At 41.6% G+C, this 22,523-nt stretch overlaps 1 protein-coding gene across 1 annotated transcript; it reads left to right on the top strand.

The window, feature by feature from the left end:
- The first annotated feature begins 2,852 nt into the window (after positions 1–2,852).
- On the top strand, positions 2,853–5,457 carry znf503 (zinc finger protein 503). The gene is made up of 2 exons (XM_007898510.2): positions 2,853–3,414; positions 3,952–5,457. Exons 1-2 carry the CDS (start codon positions 3,172–3,174, stop codon positions 5,431–5,433), a joined length of 1,725 nt encoding a protein of 574 aa, XP_007896701.2. The 5' UTR covers positions 2,853–3,171; the 3' UTR covers positions 5,434–5,457.
- The last annotated feature ends 17,066 nt before the right edge of the window (positions 5,458–22,523 follow it).

The raw sequence follows: 22,523 nt of genomic DNA, 5'->3' as shown, positions 1-22,523 counted from the left end.
TCTCTCTCTCTCTCTCTCTCCAGATAAATTCAATTAAATGGACTCACTGTATCCCGGAGCAGTGATATAGACGCGTTTGTGTGGATGTCACCCACGCAAATCGCGGACCGTGATTTTTAACCGTGGGACGAGGCGCTGACACTGGTTTTTTTTTGTAGGCGTTGGGGGGGAAACTTCAGTGCACAGAAGATGTCTAACTGAGACAAGAAATCCGAGATACAAATTGAAAAGAGTGGGAATAAATAGGTCACCCTGACCCTAAATGTACTATTCCCCCCCCCCCCCCCCCCCCACCACCACCCACCCCGGTTTAGAAAAGGGCAATGCAAACCTGAGCCTCTCTCGGTCTGGCCATCGTTATTATTTTCTATTTGACTTCAACCGACGCTATTTGCGGTGAAACGCGTCTGTCGCGAAGTCGTGGAAGATTAACGAACGGTGTGCGTTAGTTTGGACGGTTCAAATCCTGTCCTTATTTTTTGCAGCAAAAAAAAGAAACACACGCACTTTGAACCAGGGCATTGCCCTGTGCATAATCCTGCCCTTCCTCGCAGATCTCTTGCTGCGCCTTCCGCACCGAAGTGAGCGCATTTCTTCCCACCCCACCCCCCCTTCCTCCCAACCCCTCCAACAAAAAAAACCCTCTTCCCAGTCCTCTTCCCACAGTCGACTCCACCTAAAGCAATTAATCTTTTAGTATTTCTCACCGGGAGGCAGGACAAATACAACGAGAACAGATAGTCGTCTCTATGGTATGGTAAGGAAAACAGCTGTTCCAAGCAGTTAATGCAAATGAACACAAATGAAGGTACAACGTTTCAATGTTTACTGCACTTCATCCATCAACCTGACGAGCCATTAAAAGAAAGCAGGGTTTTTTTTTTGTGCAGATCGAATTTACTCCCACCACTTTGGGACCGTTCACTTCTCTCCCTGCACCATTACACACCTGGACAAATCTGTGTTTTCCTTTTGCCACAGTATTTAAGCAAAATACTTCACAGGGATCCTATGCACACATTAGCGCGCGTTTTATTGCACTTGCATCAACCTACACATTCATAGAAAACCATGTAACGCACTTACTTCCCAGTCCATCACAGAACACCTTCATTGTTTTTACTATTTTGTTGTGATTTTTAGGAAAAAAATGGAGGTGCAACATTACCGCGCGGTGTAAGTTCTCACACGGGCTCGACAGCTTTTTGGGTGTGTAAGTTTTACTGTGTGAAGGGTTTTCAAACAGACCCGAGAAGCGCAAGTATTCTGGTTGTATTTCTATGCCAACTTAAAAATGGTTTTGCGGGTCGGTCGGTCTGATTCGATTAAAATCGAGCAATTTGTGTGTGTGTGTGTATACATATATTATATATACACAGATAGAAAGATAAATAGATAGATACACTTTAAAAATGGGCCTGATTTTTGGTGAGGATGTTTTTTTTAAAAAAATTATTATTGTTGTTGTTGTTATTATTATTTGCATTTATTGTGGGTTTAAGTTGAAAGTCAATTGGGGGGTGGGGTGGGGGGGGGTAAAGTTCGGTCCGAATTTCGGAGTCCATCTCATAAATTGCTGGCGCCCCCTCAGCACTTTCCGTGTTCTTCACTTGTCAAACGTGTTTTTATCTCCAAGTGACCTTTTGTTAATGTTGTAGATTGTGTGGGCCACCATGTCGAGGCCGGAAACAAAAGCAAAGATTGATTAGCACATACATTTGCCAGTGAAAAGAAGAAAACATCAAACAGAAGTCAAAATCTTTCAACCGTTAATAGTTTTTTTTCTCGAGCACCACTCCCCCCCCCCCCCCCCACCCATACACACACACACACACTACACACACACACAAAAAAGTTGTAACAATATACATTCGGCAAAAGAAAGTTCTCCCATTTGCGAGGGAGCGTAGTGGCTGTCGTTAGATTTATTTTATAAATGTATATATGTATGTGTGTGTATATATATATATAAGAAACTCTGCTAACGTTTGCTTGATTTGCAAAGTGCATTAAATGTGCAAAATCAGTCGGTGTGAAAAAAAACCCGCGACCGCAGTTTAAGCGTCTATTATGAACCTTTTACAGAAGTGACTTTGATCGGGCCGATCATTTGTTCCAGCTGTCAAGTTTAACATGTCAGGACTTTCAACGTGTCAATCTTAATCTTTTTCAAACACCACTACGTGTGACCAACTGATTGATTGATCGGTGATAAGATCTCAATAATACGTCGTTTTGTTTGCGTTGGGTGCGCGGTGCGGGTGGGGGTTGGGGGGTGGGGGGAAAAAAACACCCATCCGAGATTTCTCCGCTCGTCTCCTTCTGCCGAATCAAAAAAAAAAAGCCCCTTTATATTTTCTTTCAAACCGGAGAAAATATATTCAACAGGAAAGTAAGCCATTAATGGCAAGAAGTGAAGGTGGTATAATTCGTTCAAGCGGACTGAAGTGCGGTCTAGTGCGTCCGCCTTTTGTTCGCATACAAATTGAGTTTACTCTGAGAACGATTTATTTCCCTATATTGAATGCCTCTTTTCAAAAGCCGTTCTTTTTCAAGTCACACCAGGCTTGTAATCAGCAACAAAAGCTGACATAAATCAACGCAGATTGACAGGGCTGACAAATAACTGATTGATTGCGGTCGGGGAAATTGACAGTCTGGGGAGGGGAAGGAGGGGAGGGGAGGGCAGTGGAAAGGGATGGGGTGGTGGTGGGGGGGGGGGATGGATGTTGAGTTGAAAGCATGTGACACCCAGATCCATCGCAAGGATTGGCCCCTCATGTCATCACATGTTGGGAGTCTCAAATTTCGCCTCCACACACACAATAACTAACATACACATGAGAGACACACAGAGAGAGAGAGAGAGAGAGAGAGGAAAGTTAACGTCACATCCCCTTGACCCTCCAATCACCTCGGGCTTCGGTGCTCATTGTGTGATTTGATTGGAAGGCGGCAAAGGCTTTAATCTTAAAGTAATTCGGTGTTTGAAGTGTTGACGGCCAGATTGCGTGTTGTATGTTGTGTGTAGCTAAGCGGTGTGGAGCTGACTGCCTCCATCTGATGAGCGCCGTGCGGGCTGTGGCCAGTGTCTCCGTCAGTGTGAGTGAAAACAACCGCAGCGTCTGCCCAACGCCACAGTCCCTCTCGGAGCGCTGGCTGAGTTAGGTCATGATTACATCGTCTCCCGTCTCTACTCACAGAATTACAGCGACTGAAATCGGCAACAGCATCAGCAGCAGGGGCAACGGCAGCAGCAAACCTTTCTACCACTCCGTTCCCCCCTCAGACCCTTTAAGACAAGCTAATCGTCTTCCTATTAAGGTCCTGAAAATGCTTACTGCTCGCACAGGACACATCCTGCACCCCGAGTACCTACAGCCTTTACCATCGACGCCCGTAAGTCCCATCGAGGTACGTGCGTTCCCCATTTCTGATTAATTTTTTTATGGAACAAAAAAAAATGTAAAGCGAGTGGAGAAAGGGGGGAAAAAGTTTGGCTATTCTATACAGTATTCGAATGGGGCGGGGAAACGTGACATTTAGCATAATTCAATTTTTTTTCAAATGTATAATGTGTGTGTGTATATATGTGAGAAAATCGAAATACACGATCGCTAGAACGGCGTCTTCTGTTTGAACTTTTTTTTAAAAAAAAATAAGATTGTGAAAAAAGTGAACGGGATGATTTACTGTAATGAGTTTTTCCCAACCCTCCCCCACCCCCACCCCCCAAACAAAAAAAAACTCGTTTCAGTGTACGTGGCTGTTACATTGTTTGCTCGTCGTATATTCTCGGGGAGGTTTAATAGAATAAGCTGCAGATCGTTTGGGAATTTAGAGTATGAGTTTATTTCTCTCTCTATATATATATATGTGTGTGTGTGTGTGTGTGAAAAGACGGACTTTTTTTGATTAAAAATGCATGTCTTCTGTTGTGTCTGTTGATAGCTCGATGCGAAGAAAAGCCCTTTGGCACTTTTGGCTCAAACGTGTTCTCAGATTGGCAAACCGGACCCCCCTCCCTCCACCAAACTCTCCAGCGTCACCTCAAACGGTACCAGCGACAAGGACTCCGGCAAGTCTGCCCCGCTCAAGCTGAGCGACATCGGGGGAGAAGACAAGTCGAGCTTTAAACCCTACTCCAAACCCGAGAAGAAGGAATCCGGTGGCTCGGGATCTTCCAACGTTTCCGGGGAAAAGTCTGGTTTCCGTGTGCCGAGCGCCACCTGCCAACCGTTCACACCCAGGACAGGCAGTCCAAACTCTAGCACGTCCTCGCCCATGCCATCCGAGGGCAAGGGGGGCGAGAGCCAGGACAAGAAAGACCTGGACGGGGTCAAAAACGGTTCCTCCGACAGTTCTATCCTCAACACCAGCAGCAGCGGCGGCGGCGGCGGCGGCGGGATCAGCCACAGCCGGATTAGCGTTAGCTGTGCCGGGATACACGTGGAAGTCAATCCGCAGGACACCATTTCAGTGTCCAAACCTATCACCTCGGAGACCTCGGTTATGGGCTCTGGACTTGTGGCCCCCGTTTCCCCTTACAAACAGACCGTCTTCCCTTTGCCTCCCGCCAGCATGGCCTACCCGGGAGCTCTGGGGGGCTACCCGGGCTACCCGCACCAGTTTGTGCCGCACGGCGTTGCCCTGGATCACGCCAAGTCCAGCCTGGTGGGAGCGGCCCAGCTGGCCAGCTCCTTGGGCTGCAGCCTCTCCGGCAAACCCAACGGCTCCAGCCCCCTGGCCGGAGCCTCTCCGCCTTCCATGGTGACGGCCAGCCTTTGCAGAGACCCCTACTGCCTCAGTTACCACTGCGCCGCACACCTCGCCAGCACGGCCAGTAACTCTTGCACCCACGACCCTACTTTGAAGTCTGGATACCCGCTGGTTTACCCCTCGCACCCTCTACACGCCGTCCACGCGTCCATGTCCAACAACGGCGGCACCCCGTCCCTGGCTGGACACCCTTTGTACCCTTATGGCTTCATGCTGCCGAACGACCCCCAGCCTCACATCTGCAATTGGGTCTCGGCCAACGGACCGTGCGACAAGCGCTTTTCCAGCTCGGAGGACCTGCTCAACCACTTGCGGACGCACACGGCTTTCTCCGGGACTGAGAAGCTGATGGCCGGCTACCCCAGCTCCTCCCTGGGCAGCGCGGCGGCGGCGGCAGCAGCAGCGGCCGTGGCCTGTCACATGCACCTTCCGCCGACAGGGGGGCCGGGGAGCCCAGGCGGTCTGACACTCAGGAGCCCCCACGCTTTAGGACTGAGCAGCAGGTACCACCCGTACGCCAAGAGCCCTCTGCCGCCCCACGGAGCTCCAGGGCCGGTCACTACTCTACCAGTCCCCGCTACAGGGCACTATTATTCTCCATACGCACTGTACGGCCAGAGGTTAACCACAGCTTCTGCACTGGGCTACCAATAAACAAGACACTCCCAAAAAAAAAAATGCTGCACTGTGCATTGCCGATGGAAGCTTATGTCGTCGATCCAGTTTCGAAACTGTCTGGGGAAAAAAAAATATCAAGTGTGGGCAAACCCAATTTCCCTTTTTTTTTGTAAAAAAAAACACAGAAAAAAAAACAAGTCTACTTTTTGTTTTGCAAAATATGGTTTTAAAAAAAAGTAATCCTCAAGATGAACACACACATAACCCACCCAGCACCACCCCCGTTGAATTGCTTTGGTAATGCAGCTCTGTAAATAGGGTTCTTTTTTTTTGTGTGAAAGTGTTGAGGTGCAATCCAGGTACTCCGCACACAAAGCAAGATTGCATCTTAAAAATGGATTTATCTGGTGTTCACCAAAGGACTGGCTCCGTGAACGCTGTATTTATTTATGTTAGCTTCAAGCGGGGGAAACATAACAAAGTGCATTACTTAAAACAAAAAAAAACCTGATAGGTAAACGTGGAACACAGTGTAGAAAAAAATAGTTTTTTTTTCTCTCCGAAGTTTCTTTTAAATTGCTATGATTGTATTGTACGTTTTATTTAATGTCTCTTGGGGGGGAGGGGGTGGGGAGAAGAATTTACATGCATGTTTGTTACTAAATTTCAACTTGTCATTATAATTTCAAATTGCAATTATTTTTAAGGTGTATTACCATGGAAAGAGAATTGGTATTTTTTGTATGTATTCTGGAAATAAGAAGCAGTGCTATTCAAAAATATGATCGTCTTATTTTGTTATTAAATGAATACTTGATTACAATTTGTAATTTCGGTTCGCATTATATCGGTTTACTATTGTGCAAGGGTTTTTATTTTCTTTCTGCGAATCGTCGATTTTATTAGGAAGTCGTTTCATTTTAAGATCCAGTGATATTTGGCTTTGAAACCTTAATTCAGAAGTTTTTATAGACACATTCTAAAATATTTTACAGCTCATTTCGCCCTTTGTTTTCGTAAAAAAAAATCAAGCCACGGAAGACTTATTTTTAGGATTTCAAAAATAAATCAATTCACATTAATTTGAAAAGGAAGGGAGGTGTGAATTCAGGGAAAACGGCGGGCGTGGGGAGCTCACAGTCCGACAGAAATTAAAACTGGAGATACTACATGCTTTCCTGACTACCACACCGATTACGGTTTAAAACGCTGAAATAAAAAGAATAGGTTGATCGTTTCCTATTTAATACAAGTCCATGCGCAATGTTCTCTGTGTTTCGCTTAACAATTACGCACGTCACGTTTTAGATGGAAAATACATCAGTTCACCCATAACATTGCACTGAAGTGATCAAACGAATAGGAATCTGGAAACTACCTTTTTTTAAAAAACCCAAACATAAAACATCAACTTTTTTTTCTCTCTCTCCCTTCTCTCTACATTGAAAACCTTTGCAGTTCGTTTCCGACTAAAAAAAAAGCTTGCTTGCGACAGTGGGGGAAGAACATGTAAAACAGAGCCCCGTTGAAGATAAATGAATGTTTGCAAACTTAAGGAGGGTTTGGCCCTGGTTAATGGTAAACTAGCCAACTGCCTGGTATGTCCCCACTGCACGCTAATCGATTCTAAACGGGTATCTAACAGACATTTAACAGATCTCGGGTGCATCGTATTGGAATTTGGTTAGTTTGACCGTGGGAAGATTCGGGGGGAAAAAACTAAAAACTGCTCGCCAACTACATTCAGTTAAGACACGATGTTTCTGGTTCACAATTGCTACGCGTTAAACAAATACATTTTATAAGGATTTTAGGATAAATTAGTATCAATCTAAAACATTGTAAACGTCGGGCAATTAGGAGCATTGCGCTTTTGACACAAGAGCCGGTAAAGTACACATGGAAAGGAGTTAATTCCACCTAAACCATCCTTAAATCCAAGGGACGTTCACATAAACTTAATGGGTGTAAATTTCACAAGCACTGTATGGCGCCTGAAAAATTCACCTTGTTACCGGATTAACAGGAAGAATCAAACTCCGTGCGATAATAAATAGCCCCAGTGATCCCTTTTAACACTATGCTAACGGTGTTGGCGTATTCTTGCTTTTACAGAGATGTTACACGGCCAGTTTATTAGACGTTATAAAGGAGTTACGTTAATTGGTGTATTGGGAATGTGTCCAAACCTTTAGGGAAGTGAATCAGAAGGATGTTATGATGGCGGGTGTATAGTACCCAGCCTTTTAAACGAAACGAAACTTCCCTTTTGGTAACTTTTGCCAATCATTCAAGTGACAGGATGTTCCTATGGCGAAGACAGCGGGTGATGTGGTTGAGGTGCCGCTCTATCACTTTATTATGCCGATGATTTGCAATTTTACTGATGAAAGTTTATCATATCTCGAGGACTTATTCGGCAACTCACCCACAGTCTGGTACCTTACTTCCTGCTTTTGTTTCCAAATCAAACACCCCCCTCCCCAACACTCCCCTATGATAAATGAGCTGTTTAGTATAATTACTGCTCAAAGTTGCTTTCCTGTGGCGTAAATATGTTAATTGCAACGGAACCTGTTTCTTTCTAACCTAATTGAAACGCAGAAACTATTTCCAGAAAGTGTTTCTGCCTTTCAAATCGGTGCAGTTAAATTCACCCTTTTTCTAAACATAAAAAATGCTTCTTATAATTCGGAACCCTTGAAACTTGAACGAAACCAAGAACGTGTTCGTTAACAACCTTGTATTGGTTTGTCTTAACGTTGTTTTCTTTATTCCAAATATTCCCAGGCTATTCAAAAGCTAATCGCTTCACCAGTGCCCGATTCAGAAAAATTGCTGCAAAATCGATATTGATGAGTTCCGATCGTTCACTACTCGAGCAACTTCTGGGCACATTTTGAATTAAAAATGCTGCTCAAAATTTTTTTTCCCCAAATGTACTATTCAGTAGCGAGATAAGTTAGCCACCAAATTAATTTCGAATCGAGTACCTGCAATTATAATAATCTATTGAGAGAGAGAGAGAGAGATTTTTTGAAGGTTATTGGGGGCAGTCAGTGTGTTTGCTGTTCGTCTGGTTACTTGGAGGGGGGTGGGGGGTGGAGGGGGTTTGCAAAATAGAATCGGGGAGAGAGTGTAAACGTAAATGTAAATGGAGTGAGTGCGCCAGGTTTCTCTGCGTTTCTCGTTGCTCTGAGCGTCAAGTGTCGCAGCTCTCCCCAAAGCTGACAGCAGCCGCTGGTCGGCGTCACCCGCACGGAGCCGATCAGAGACCAGATCTGCTCCGGAGAAGACAACCAGCAGAAGGGAAGGGCACATCGCATCAACAGCCGAGCCGCGCAACTTCACATCAGCCCCGCCCGGAGATTCAATTCGGCGTCTCCGAAATGTTCGCTTCCAACACATCCGCCGCAATCAGCTCAACAACACGCACCAAAGCTCTCAACGCAATCCGAGTTGGATCCGACGACGCATAAATCTTAATGCCTCTCTTTAACGCGAGTGGGGGGGAAATCGATAAAGCGCGCAAGAAAGCTTCCTCAAATTTTTCAAACCCATTGCTGCTGGATTTGTTATTAGAATCCAAGTCTTTCAATCCTCTCCCCCCACACACACACACACCACCACCCCCACAAATGGCTATCTGTCCTCCCTCCGTCAATCAAAAGCAGTCTTAAGAACAGGATCAACTGTGCAGACGTCCAGCAAAATAAAGTCCCCACTTAAATTTAGTTTCAAAACGTAAATTGTTTTTTTTTTCTTTTAATTAATTGATAAAAAGAAGGGGGGGAAAAAAAGTGACTCGATGCTCTGGAAGACGGTGCGGTCGCAAGAAACGATGAGGTTTTTGAAAATTGAATTTTAAAAATATCTGCAAACGTTCCTATTTACATGAATTAAATATCCAGTTCCCATGGGTGGGGTTGGGGATGGTGGTGGGGGTGGGGGGGGGGGGTGAGGTCTAAGTCTAAAATATTTTACACATTAACATGAATCGGCTTACAACATTGTCATTCCTTTTCTCTGCCGGGTCAGGGAATCAGTAAACTAACTCAAGACATGAATGCAATGCAGTTGGGTTTGATGTGTTTGGTAACATCATTTGACACCTCGCTATATGGGTCAGCAAGCGAATAAGACAGGAAAGTGTTTCACAGGACCCAAGCCTGCTCGTTTGGATTAATTTACATATGTTATGTTGCAATTCAAACATTTCACAGGTAGTGCATGCTACGCTGCATCTGTTTTGACAACGTGTTAATGAATTTAAAAGGCAGTTCTTTTATCGCTGGTCCTCAAAACTTATAGGTTGGCTTCAGCACCTTTTTTTTTGCAACCCGCGCCTGGAGACTGCACAAGGCGTGTGTTTCCCCAATCGGACTTTTGCTCTGCGAGGAATGACGATTTAAGCGTTTAATTGTAAAAAAAAGTTAATCGCCGGGAAGCGAAATCAACGGCTTCAAAAAGGATACACATTCCACCCACTGATGCCAATCACCTCGAAACCGACAGTATGGCAATTGCAGCAATAAACAGAGCGAAGACGGGAAACTGAAGAACACATTGCAAACACTCAAGTGACAGGATGTTCCACGACTGCATCCCAAATCAGTATTATTATAGACATCCTTACGTGCCTATAATTGATTTCAAAACACTCTTTCAATATCACCCATATTTCGGATTTACTTGCTGACCAAAAGAGCAAACGACAGCAACAGCCGAACACTGATACAAGAATTGCAATGAATTAATAATTGGGTTCAGTAAATTTAAAGTTTTTTTTGAAAAAAAATAAAGAAATTAAAACGATAGGACTCCCCCACCCCCACCCCAACCATAAATTCGCCGAAAAAAAAGGTTCTCTCCCCAGGATTTGAAATGCTTCAGAAAAGAAACTCATCCCTTACCAAGCCAAAACCAGCTCGGTTTTGCATCCACCTCTATCATGAATTTTAAAACACTAATGTGCATTAAGATAAAGATTGCATATGCATCAGACGATTATTTTCTTTCTCTTAATGGAACAGTGCCAAGCAGGGGGGGGGGATCCAGATCTCAAACATTAATTACACATTTACATCGTATTTGCTCCTGACGATATTTCTCCTGTGAGAGACCTGAAACTATTAACCATTCTGTTCCAAAGTATTAATTCCACTGCACATCGAAATGTGCGCTCTGTGAAAAAAAAATATACACGTTCTTTGCCCACAGATTGTCATTTTTATATTGAACAGATCGAAAAGGATGTACTGTATTGTATGTGCCTTTTAACTGGTGAAAGTTTTGCGCCACTCCTTCACAGCAGTGCCCTCGTTGCTCCAGTTACTCAATCATTCTATAGATGTCGCTGCTGAGTCACAAATAGAGAGATCACTTACCTTTTAGGCCTGGGTCTTCCTCATTTTCCCAATGGCTGCATCCTCTGCACATGAAGAAGAACAAAGGATTTTTTTTAACAAAAAACACTGTTTAAGAGATTTCTCCAGCACCAACTTATCACATTCTAAGAACTATTCACAATTTGCTCCACTTGCATGATCTGGCCAAAATGGGTAAAGGCCAACTAGATTATTCACCATTAGTGGGCCACTTGCTTACGTGCTTGCATTTGATATGCTCCCTTTCTATTCTGCATTTTGTTTTGAAGAATACTGCGAAGGCAATGTTGAGAAACACCCCCCCCCCCCACACACACACCCCCGCCACTCCCCACCATATCCATGAGGAAGGATAAACAGTTTTCACGCAGTGTAGTCTAAAGTCAAACCTGAGACAACAAAAGAAAAACAAATTGACTGACACAGAACAGCTGGCTCTACACAGATTGCCAGCATATGATGTCTGTTCCTACAATACAGAGAGCACAGAATGTGTAAGTAGTTATCTGGATTGGTACCTGTTCCACAGGCTGGAGGAAAGAAACCAGACTCATGAAACAGTCACCAGTTAGCACATGCAGTCTTGGTGAATAACAAATAAAGCATACAGTAGGTAGGTAGTGGATGCAATTTATTGAGAGTGATAAGAAGCAAGCCAAAGGAATATTGTCAGCGAGGGGTTATGGGTTCAAACCCCACACCAGGACTTTGAATCACATAGTCTAAACTGACACTCTAATGCAGTGCTGGAGGGTGTGGGGTCTTATCTCATTGGAGATGCCATCCTTCAGATTAGGCATCAAACCGAGGTCCCGTCTGCCTGTTCAGGTGGACATCAAGGATCCCATGGAACTATTTGAAAAGTGTAGGCAGTTTCTCCTGGTGTCCTGGCCAGCAAATACCCCAAATAAAATTGGTGTGCAAATTGACTGCCGCATTTGTCCACAATCCACTTGCAGTATATCCTGTGAAGCACTTTGGGATGTCTGGACGACACGATAAGGTGCTATAATAATCACCCTTGCATTTGATATAGCGTCTTTTCACATTTTCGAAACTTCTCAAAGCGCTTCACAGAATATACTGTAAAGTGAATTGACTGTAAATTTTGTGGGCAAAACGTGTCAGGCAATTGCGTACAGCAGTGTCCCACAAACAATTGTGGATTGATTGACCAATTGATTTATTTTGTTTTGAAGGAATTATTACCCCCGGAAAAGCAATCCACCAATCGACTAACAACCGGGTTCCTACTTATTGCCAGGTAAACAGAGTCTTGTGGAGCATGAATATTTCTCCCAGGAATCGAACCCATGTTTCTCGCGAGTGCTCTTACCACTGAGCTCCTGTACTTCTTGTGCTATACCGAATGCATGGATTATTTATTATTATATTTATGGTAAACAGGGCAGGCTATTAGCAAACTTCACCAGGTAATAATTATATGTAGGCAGTTATTTGCTCATACTATGCACCACTTAAAATGGACAATTGATGATTTCTTGTAACTATAACTGGTCAACGTGCTTTAATAAAATGCAATAAGTAGTTGTTAGAACTTTATACCTATCTTGTTGTGAAATAACTGGTAATGGATGGTTATGAGCAGATGGTGTCTGCTCTGCATAATTACTGTTTGAAAAGAGAATGAAGAGATTTACCTGCTCTGCACATAGCATACATTTGGTGTTCACACATGGTGCCTATCTTACATGTTGAAAAGCAAGCAATGGGTAGTTATTAACATAGGTCAGTGGAGAATACACCCACAATGTGCTAGTTAGCATTTGATGCATGGTCCATCCCAGATCATGTTCCCACACAGGAGTACTGTATCGAAGTACTTGTGAGTGAGTACTCTTTAGTGGCTATGTAGCATTCTGTTGAATATAGAAAAGCATCATTAATGTCTCAATGCAAAAATATTTGCAAAATATTATTTCTTCCACAAAATGTAGCTGCATTATAGAAATGGATTGTACTTCCAACTCAAGTTCCCAATTCTGGCTTTATTCAAGATAGCCAGTGAAGGATAAGTGTCTATGCACTTTCTTTTAACATCACTTTCCATCAGCAAAAATGAACAGGTAGGTAAAAATACTTGACTTTTAAATGACAAAGTTGTTTGTTTTATTTAGAATTAAAAATTATTAATATTAATATAACTATATATTTATAATGTAATGATTTAAAATTAACAAATCAATTCCAAGTGGCTACTTGGCCCGAGGCACACCCTGGATGTTAGGTATTTCAAGATTTAAAATGTTCCACATCACTTCTACTCAGTGTGTGATGTGTGTATATAAACGGCGTGCATGTCTACTTTCAAGAATGTTTGTACATCAATTAAAGCTACCAATACTTGAGGGAACTATTGATTGTTTAAACAGAGCTAAGTCTGATATGCACTGCATTTCATTTGCCAAATAAATCCAGGCTGGATAAATTGGAATGCACTCAACATGCATTGGTTTACAGCACGATTGTTGTGATTTATTCTTGTTTTTATTCTTCAAACAGCCAGTGAAGAAACAAGTAAGAGACTATTCATTTTCTTTCTGTCTGCTGCGTATCATCATCATCATCTACCATAACAAAATAAAAGTATTTTCACCCATCCACTTCCTTGGCCAGAAAATAGTGGTTAGCATGAAAAGATTCAAATGGAAAAGAAACCTATTTTTATATATGGGAATGGGGGGAAAACAATGTAAAGAATATAATAATGTCACTGCTTATGAAAGCCTTCCTAAAAAATACTATTGTGTTGGTGCTCTAGAATGACCAGTCCAATCACCAGAGTGATTGAGATATTGTTGCAGAACCCTGTAATTCCCCAAGGTCTGTGTCCACTCTCCTCCCCCCCTGCCCCCCCTCCCCACACACACATGCACAGGAAATAATTCAAGCCGAGTGGAGGTGTATTACACAACTACAGTGAGGCCCTGATAAATTCCATACACAACAAACTGCAGTCTTTGATCTAGGTCATGCATGCAGGTACAGACTGCCTCACAGACTGATTGAGTGTTCTTGAAAATGGTCATTTGTGTTACCTGCACAATTCTTTGAAAAACAAAATGTTATGATTAAATTTACTATGTATAACAAATTAAATGCATGCGAAACTAAGGTAGATACTCAACCATCATACTGATGTTGCTACATTAATTTTATAATAAATTATGTTACTGGCCCAATATATTTGTGATTCTCTATATATGCCTAGGAGCCATATGTCATTATAACTAAGAGTTCTGGCTTACATGTCATCCTCACCTTGCCCTACATTTCATGCACGCTACTTATTGCAACATTAATTGTGTTATGAAAGACCTTTCTTGGCATATAAATACATTTAGTATATTTCTGTTGTAGAAAAAANGATTTGTGTAGAATCTTTGACTTAAAGCTGAAATTACTGCTTACAAACAGAGTAGAACCTCTCTTAACGACCACCTGTCTATATTGCCTAATTATTCTCTGTGCACTGGAATTTAACAATAAGCATTTGACCTGCATTTGGATATTGTCTGTCTCTAAAGGCCATCAAGTCAATACCAAGGCTTGTTGTGTTGTTAGGTTATGCCCTACACAAAGATTAGACTTGACGACAATACAGAAAAGGTAATGATTTATGTTGTAAATGTTGGAATTCTTTGAGCCACATCAAAATACGAATAACATGGTGCAGCACCGGATATGGTCCAATATATTAAAAAAAACTATATTTTTTTCCTACAATTAAGCACTAATAATGGAAATTTAGATTGCAGATCAGTTGGTTTAATATTATCAATAAAAAATATTGGGACATGGTTAGAATCATATGGCTGACATGCATCGCCCATTTGATCTCACATTGGAACGTACAGGACCCACAAGGCCCATCCCAATATTTGAAACCACACAATAGTATTTTTCATATTTCTCAATTGCTGGCAAATTTTACACTTTGTAGACTGCAAAGAGAGTGTGGGGAGGAAAAATTAGAACATGTGGCAAAAAGAATTTGTCGCCAACAAATATTTTAAAATATAAGCAGAGCACCAAACAAAAACAATATTTGGTAAATATTTGGCAGTAGGAAATAAAGAACTTTCATTTTTACAGAGTGTGTATCATCGAAATGTCTCAAAAAACATTTCCTAGGTATAATAATCCTTGCATTTGATATAGCGCCTTATCACTTCTTCGAGATGTCTCAAAGCGCTTCACAGAATATAAAGTGTAAAGTGAATTGACTGTATATTTTGTGGGCAAAAGGTAATAGTTGTCACGTGCAGTGATTGATTTTGTAAGCAAAAGCAGCAACCAATTCTGCACATTGAAGTCCTGCAAACAGCCATGAGATGAATGATTATTCTGGAGGGCAGTGAAGGAAGACTGAACTATAGGTTAAAATTTTATTTTTACAGTTCCATTATTTGACTACAGAAGCATTTCCAACACTTTAAACAAATCTTAAAAGTTGGATCACATTTTTTAAAATTTACTTCTCAAGAATTCATGGTCACATAGTTTGTGAACATTGGATGAGACTTTGGTTGACGAGTGATAATCACACATTATAAATTGACCTTAAGTCATTAGCTTCTTCTTTTACATAAGACAGTTTGGGAACAGAGAGCTCTCCATTCAGTAGCGGTCGCTATGTCAGAATTCAGTTGTTTTAGGTGTGGGAACACAATTTCATTCAGCACATCAACTCTTGAAGATGCAGGATAGAGGAAGATAAGGTGCCATGTCTCACTGCCTCATCGTTTCACCCATTACAACAATGGCTCGAAGTGCAGCAATGAAAAGTAATGAACAGAAGATTGGTGGTAACAGAAGGTGATCTCAGCCAGCCAGAGCTGAACAGCCTAAATCACTGAACATCAGTGAATGATAGCTGGTGAACCAGGATAAACAAACATGAGGGGAATGAAGAGAGCTGCAAGACCACCTAGTCATAATTTCAGATTAGTTTCAGATTAGCAGCGAGTTTCAAAGACATCACTATCTTATCATAAATTTTAAAAACATTTAACAGTTGAGTACCGTATAAAATAATAATGTTTACATTTGATATAGTGAGTTATGTAATTGAGCTGTCTCAAAGCGCTTCACTGGATATCCCGTTAAGTTAGTATTTGTGAGTGAATGCATAGTATTTGTGCATAGTAATGTCCCACAGACAACCATGAAGTGAATGAACTTTTAGGGTCTTGCCCAGAGTTATTCCTAAATATCATAGCATTCAATTATTACATTTTCTTAAAGTGTATTATAGGATAGTCAAGCTTAAAAACACACACGCTTATTTGTGTGGGAGTAATTGAAACATAAAGGACTAAACCAGGAGTGGGAACCTTACAGAAGTATATTGAGAAAGTAATCCCAGAATAATACTCAGATACACCAAAGCAGCAGAACAAGATGGCATAGTTAAGGGTTGTGGAGAGAATTTTCAAATCTCAAAGCTCTTCACAGAATATATTGTAAAGTGGATTGACTGTTTATTTGGGAAAGGGGGGGAGGGGGGCGAATGCAGCAACCAATTGTACACAGCAGTGTCCCACAAACAGCCATGGATTGAGTGCCCAATTTTTTTTTGAGGGATTATCACCCCCGGAAAGCAATCTACTAATCGGCTATCAGGTTCCTACAAGAGACGTGTGGAGTAAGAAAACTTGCCTAAGAGAACTGAACCCGGGTCCTCTCACTTGCGAGGTGAGCACACTAACCACGATGCTACAGGACTCCACATAAGAATAATAATCCTTGCATTTGATATAGTGCCTTGTCACATCTTCGAGACATCTCAAAGTACTTCACAGAATATATATTATAAAGTTAATTGATTGTATATTTTGTGGGCGAACATAAGGAGAAGGAACACAAGGCCAGATATCAAGAAGTATATTTTACACAGAGGGCAATTAACAGCTTGAACAAGTTACCAGAAAGTGTGGTGAAAGCCAGATTGGTGGAATCATTGAAAAAACAGCTGCATTTCGAAGAGGAGAAGGTGGCTATTCAGGAGGAAGAGATCAAATGGGTTGAAGTGCCTTCTACATTCAAACCTCTACTGGTGCCACCAGCTCATCTAGACAGCATGTTGAAAATGTTTTTATTTCATGGTTACTGACTTTAATTCACTTCAGTGAAACGGAAATAACTCGAGTTGTTTTCATTTCAAACAGGTGACTTACGACCAGCAACCATCCATCATACGTGTAACACTCAATTTAATATACTGATGCTTTCATTGGAATTGAAATCTGAATACAGCCATATTGAAAGTTTCTTTTTGCATTGTATAATTTTCCCAGTCTTTTAAATATTTTTAAAAGCTGCTTAAAAGTTGAACTGAGGGGCAGGTTGTTTGTCCAAATCGCATTACATTACCAGGGACCGCTGGCAAAGCGGAGTCTTGGTTACAGTATTCTATACACAAACGCAGCACGTTTGTAGCCCCAATGATGGGAGGAGATGCCAAGTCGACTTCCTCAGAGAGAGAGGGGAAATTGATGAGCATGCTGTGTTGGGCAACACCCGCACGCTCCATAAACAACCTGAATTTAAAGCCAACAGTAGCCGAGACCTGGTTCCCAAACATGAAACATGGTTCCCAAGAAGCCTCTAACCAAAATATATAGCGGGAACTGAAGTGAGGAACAACACTGATTAGAGCTGGAGAAACCTTTGCGGTACTTAATAGTAACTGTGCCACACAGCATCTGTCCAGCTGGGGCATGAAGTGATATTAGGTGGTAAGGATCAGGACATTCCTCCACTTCTTTGGATTACTGCCTGATGTGCCTTCTTGATGCTATATAATAGCCCACAACCATCCACCCAATATTAATGATGAACTTCATTTAGAGTCTTTTCAAGAAATAAAATCAGCACTGCGTTTAATTATTCTATATGTAAATTAAATGGTGCCTTCAGGTTAGTTCGACTTAGCTCGAACTATTTATTTAGAACAAATATTTCAAAAATGTGGCATGAATGCCTGTAGTTATCTTGAAACCTCCAAATAATTTCAATTTCCAAAAGAGATAATTTGTCCTTACGTTTAGGTTTAATTTCTCAGTGCAGTGCATGTTGAGTCAGACATTCACATGTATGTGTGGTTAAAATAACTACACATTTCCTTCTTTTCATCGAAGGGTTTTACCTTATTGCTTCTTAAATAAATCTCTATGATAAATTAAGATGGCATTTCGAAAGCAGAAAGCAGCTTTTGCAGGTCAGTATAAGTTACAATCAAATAGAGGTTTCTAAGACATTTCTAGGATCACTTGGCAAAAGGCTGGGGCATTAAAAAGGTAGGTTGAGATTTGATCTTTTGAATTACAGTTAAGGTAGGCCATCAGAAAGGAAAGCTCTCCAATTCATACAGGGAGTTTATTGCTTAGTGTACAGTCACTCTGATTTATTTGTAACATAAAGGCATGAGTTTGTGCAGCAAAATGTAAAGGGGTGGGGGGGTGGAGAAGTGTACCAGCACAATGCTTTGTGTAAGTGCCACTGGAAAAAAATGTTGTCTGCAACACATAACATTGCACCAGCATTAAAGAAACAAATATTGCTACATATATAATGTGGATACAGATATACTATACTTCATCTTGCCCAAAACTATTCTACACAGGTCAAGTTATAAGACTGTCGACCATTATTTACCCTTCAAATTGAGCAAATCTAGCACAAAAATGTCTGTTCTCCATGGGGATGCATCTATTCTCGATAAAAAAATTCTCTCAGCAGTAATCATTTTTTTTTGCAAGAACACGCTGGACTTTTATAGCCAGGAGATCAAAAACAATAGAGAGGGATAGGGGCAATCTCAATGCAATATTTGGCAGCCTATTTTAAATGGTTTTGACGTTAAACAGAGGAAATTTGGTGACTTATTACTGTGTTGTTGGGAAATTAATACGTTTGATTTGTAACCATCCTGAAGTGATCATATTGTCTGGCTGATTACTTGGTTACCAAAGGTACTGCATTAGCTGATTAATATTAAACTTCAAACAACGAGGCATGTTTCATAGGAGCAAGCACCATCACTGAGGGGATCAGGAAGTTCTTCCAACCCATTTGCCATGTAATATAATCACGCTTGTTCTCTCTTCGCAGGCTTCTGAGAGGTGAAATCAAGGTATCGAGTCCAGAGGTCAGGATACACATATGTATTTAAAGGTACAGGCATACACTAAGCATTCTTTCCTGCTATTTAGTATTTATAAATGCATTTTTACTCTTTGACCAAGTGAACCTGAAACACTGTTATGTTTCCACAGGGAAAGGTCCATATGTGGGCTAAACAGCCCAGGAAGTAAAACTGCAAGAAGCAAATGTGATAGCTGCCTGAGAAAGGAATCGAGGAGAGATATCAGGGACACAATCGTGCAAGGTTTCTTGTTTAACTTTGGAACCAGCGAGATGGACAACAATGGTCTTTTCTGGTCCTGCACATTGCTATGATTCCTATGAGGAAATTTGAGGTTTGTGTGAGAGGGGATGAGGAGGGTGGAGGCTGATGTAGAGAATAAATGCTGGTCTTGCCTAGTTGGGCTGATTGGCCTATTTGTGTGCTGTAACAGTCAAAGAAAACCCATCAGATAAAAAAAAAAAAATTTTCACATTGAGAGTGATTTTACATTTACCGCTATAAGTAACAAATGAACTTGTCACTAAGCTTTTAGATATTATTTCCAAATATGAAGTGTAACAATGGTGAGTTTATACGGTGAATCAAAGCAAAAATCCCAGAATAAATTACGTGTGAGAGGGGCAATTTCAAAGCAATTCCTGTTGGAGCCTGGCTGCCGAGACCACTTTGATTCAGACTGCTGTAGTATAAATACCAGCAGTGCAAATCGATTCAACTCACTCAAGAACCTTTAAGGGACCAGTTTTTAATGTTACAAAGAGTCGGTCACATAGCCAGCTCTTTAATAACATTTAAACACTAACACAGCTTTCAGATGCACAAAAGTCTTAACCCCTTGTGAGAGTAACTGAGAATGGTTTATACATTGTATGTCCAGTTTCCTGTTCTGAACCATTCTACTGCTGGAAGCTTATAGGTTATGTACATTTCAAGATATAATGTTTTATGGTTTTGACACATCAAAAGTTTTAATAAATTACTGTATTTACTGTACAATAGTTAATTACTCTGGTAATGTCATCAAATGGTAACACTGTGATGATTCTACCTTTAATACATATTAAAATAGCACCCAGACTGGTTTCATTCATTGAGATACAAGAGCAAAACCAGACTGAAGCAATATTTTCCAATCAATGGGATTTAGAGTTATCTATAAACAGTAGTTGGGCGTGTAAGAGAAAATACAGAAAAACAATTTTTGTCAACAATTTACAAGTCTTTCTGTGCATCCAGTGAAACATAAAATAAAATTACTTTTAACTAAAAAGAAACAAAATAAGTGATTTATATCACAAAATACATTTGGATTATTGCAAACAGTAAAGCATTCCAACTCTTTCTGGTCCTAATTTGATAAAAATGAATTTGTTGGAAATAAAATCCAAATTTTTTTAAAAAAAATGCTTTTATTGACTACAACAACAAAAAATTTACATTTGTATAGCGTTGGGAGGATGTCCCAAACTGCTTTACAGACAGAGTTATGGACCTGAGCTGAGGGTCAGAGTGGGGGAGGGGGGAGGGCAGGGGAGCAAGCAGGGGGATCGAAAGCACGGTCGAAGAGGATGGTCCTGAGGTGGGTCTTGAAGGTGGCGAGGGAGGGGCGAGATGGAGGGACTGCGGGATTGAGTTCCAGAGGGTGGGTGCAGAGTGGCGAAAGGCCCGCTCGCCAATAGTGGGGCGAGCAAGATGGGGGACATGAAGCAGGCCGGAGCCCGCTGAGCGGAGGGAGCAAACAGGGTGGTAGGGGGTTAGGAGGTCGGAGAGGTACGGGGGAGCAAGACTGTGGAGTGCTTTGAAGGTGAGGACCAGGATCTTGAACTGCATCCTCTGTGTGATGTGAAGCTAGTGGAGTTGGGCAAGGATGGGGGTGATAGGGTCGTGGAGCCTGGTGCGGGAGAGGACACGGGCTGCAGAGTTCTGGATGATTTGCAGCCTGTGGAGGGAGGAGTTGGGGAGGCCGACAAGCAGTGAGTTTGCCTCGATGTAATGAAGGTGTGTATAAGGATTTTGGCGGCCTGCGGTGTGAGACAGTGTCGGAGCCCAGCGACGTTGTGGAGGTGGGGGAAGGCGGAGTGGGACATGGTGCAGATGTGGAGTAAAAAGGATAGTTGAGGGTCAAACAAGACCCCAAGGTTCCGGTCTGGCTTAACAAGGTGGAGTGTGCAACCATGGATGGTGATGCTGTCAGCACCTGAGGTGAGGAGATGCTGACGGGAGCTAATCAGGAGAGCCTCAGTCTTGTTGACGTTCAACAGAAGAAAGTTAGCTTTCATCCAGGACTTGATGTTTGACTAATCAAACTCACTTGATTTACTTTTTATCGTCGATATTGGGGCGAGCAAGGTGGGGGACATGAAACAAATACAGTACATTAAAAACTTTGAGGATGATACCTTTAGAGTCCTATTCTCAGAATATATGGATATATGCAGACAACACACACACACTGTTAAAACATAAAAATGGTTGAATACTGTCCTGGTATATTTTCTTCAGCCTTACACCATTTATACCAACATTGGGGTAAAACAGTGCCTTAAAGTAATTACTTTATAAAGAATGTAAGAATCAAAACCTCCTAATCCAGGACATCTGGAAGCACATTTCCACTAAGCGCAATTAGATAAGGATCTCGACAGCAAAAGGATATTGATGTGAAACAAAGGATTAAATCTCTTCAGACCAAGGCTATACATTAATATATAAATGAATATTAGGCAGAAGGTCGCATACAAGGCAATTTGGCAGAAAACATCATTCCCTTACCAATATTTAATCTGAGTTGCATTATGGAGACCAGGACATTTTACTGTGACCAGCGCAGCCAGACATTGTGTGTAATCATTAGAAAGGGGGATAGGGGAGGGACTAGATCTTAACAGAACAAATTCACTGCTAATAATACCACACAACATTCCAGTAACTTCAAGCAAATACTGGCAACATACAATTAAAAAATGGTTGAAGAGTTGGGCGTCATAAGTTTGACCGACTTAACAGTATCCAGGGAATGACTGCTCCCAACAAAGTTTGACTGTGGCAACACAATAAAAGTCAATTCTAGACTCTCGTAGGTAAATATTCATTCTATGGACCCTGCTAGTATTTTACAGCCCCCAGTGGCGTCAATTCACACCAGTAAAAATAACATAGGATAACAAATAGCTGGCCATGAGTTAGAAGGCCATATTTCAATCAAGTTCTGGCTGGCGCACTCCAAAAGTCTAACTGAAGCGATCTGTAAAAGTCAGGATGGTTGAATTATAGCCTTAAAACAGTCTGACATCAATTTGTTATATCATATAACAGACTCCATATCCTGCTTTTTAAAAAAACATTAAACAATAGGTGTGCTGAGCAAGGATGCAATGGAGGAAATCCTGGGATGTGGAGGAAAATAAAAAAGCTGATAGAAACACTGGAGCGGAGACATGTTGCACTGGATAACAGATTGGAAGGAAACTTTGTATTTATTATTTAATCAATGATTAAATAATGCACACGATTGGATGCTAAACAATGGGCCAACTGGGCTCCCCCTGTGCATCGGTTTCTGTCAT

Source organism: Callorhinchus milii, unplaced genomic scaffold, assembly GCF_018977255.1.
Source record: "Callorhinchus milii isolate IMCB2004 unplaced genomic scaffold, IMCB_Cmil_1.0 Scaffold7, whole genome shotgun sequence".
In the NCBI taxonomy this organism is placed as follows: Eukaryota; Metazoa; Chordata; class Chondrichthyes; order Chimaeriformes; family Callorhinchidae; genus Callorhinchus; species Callorhinchus milii.
The sequence above is the reverse complement of the archived record's forward strand: the minus strand, read 5'-3'. Positions and strand labels throughout refer to the sequence as shown.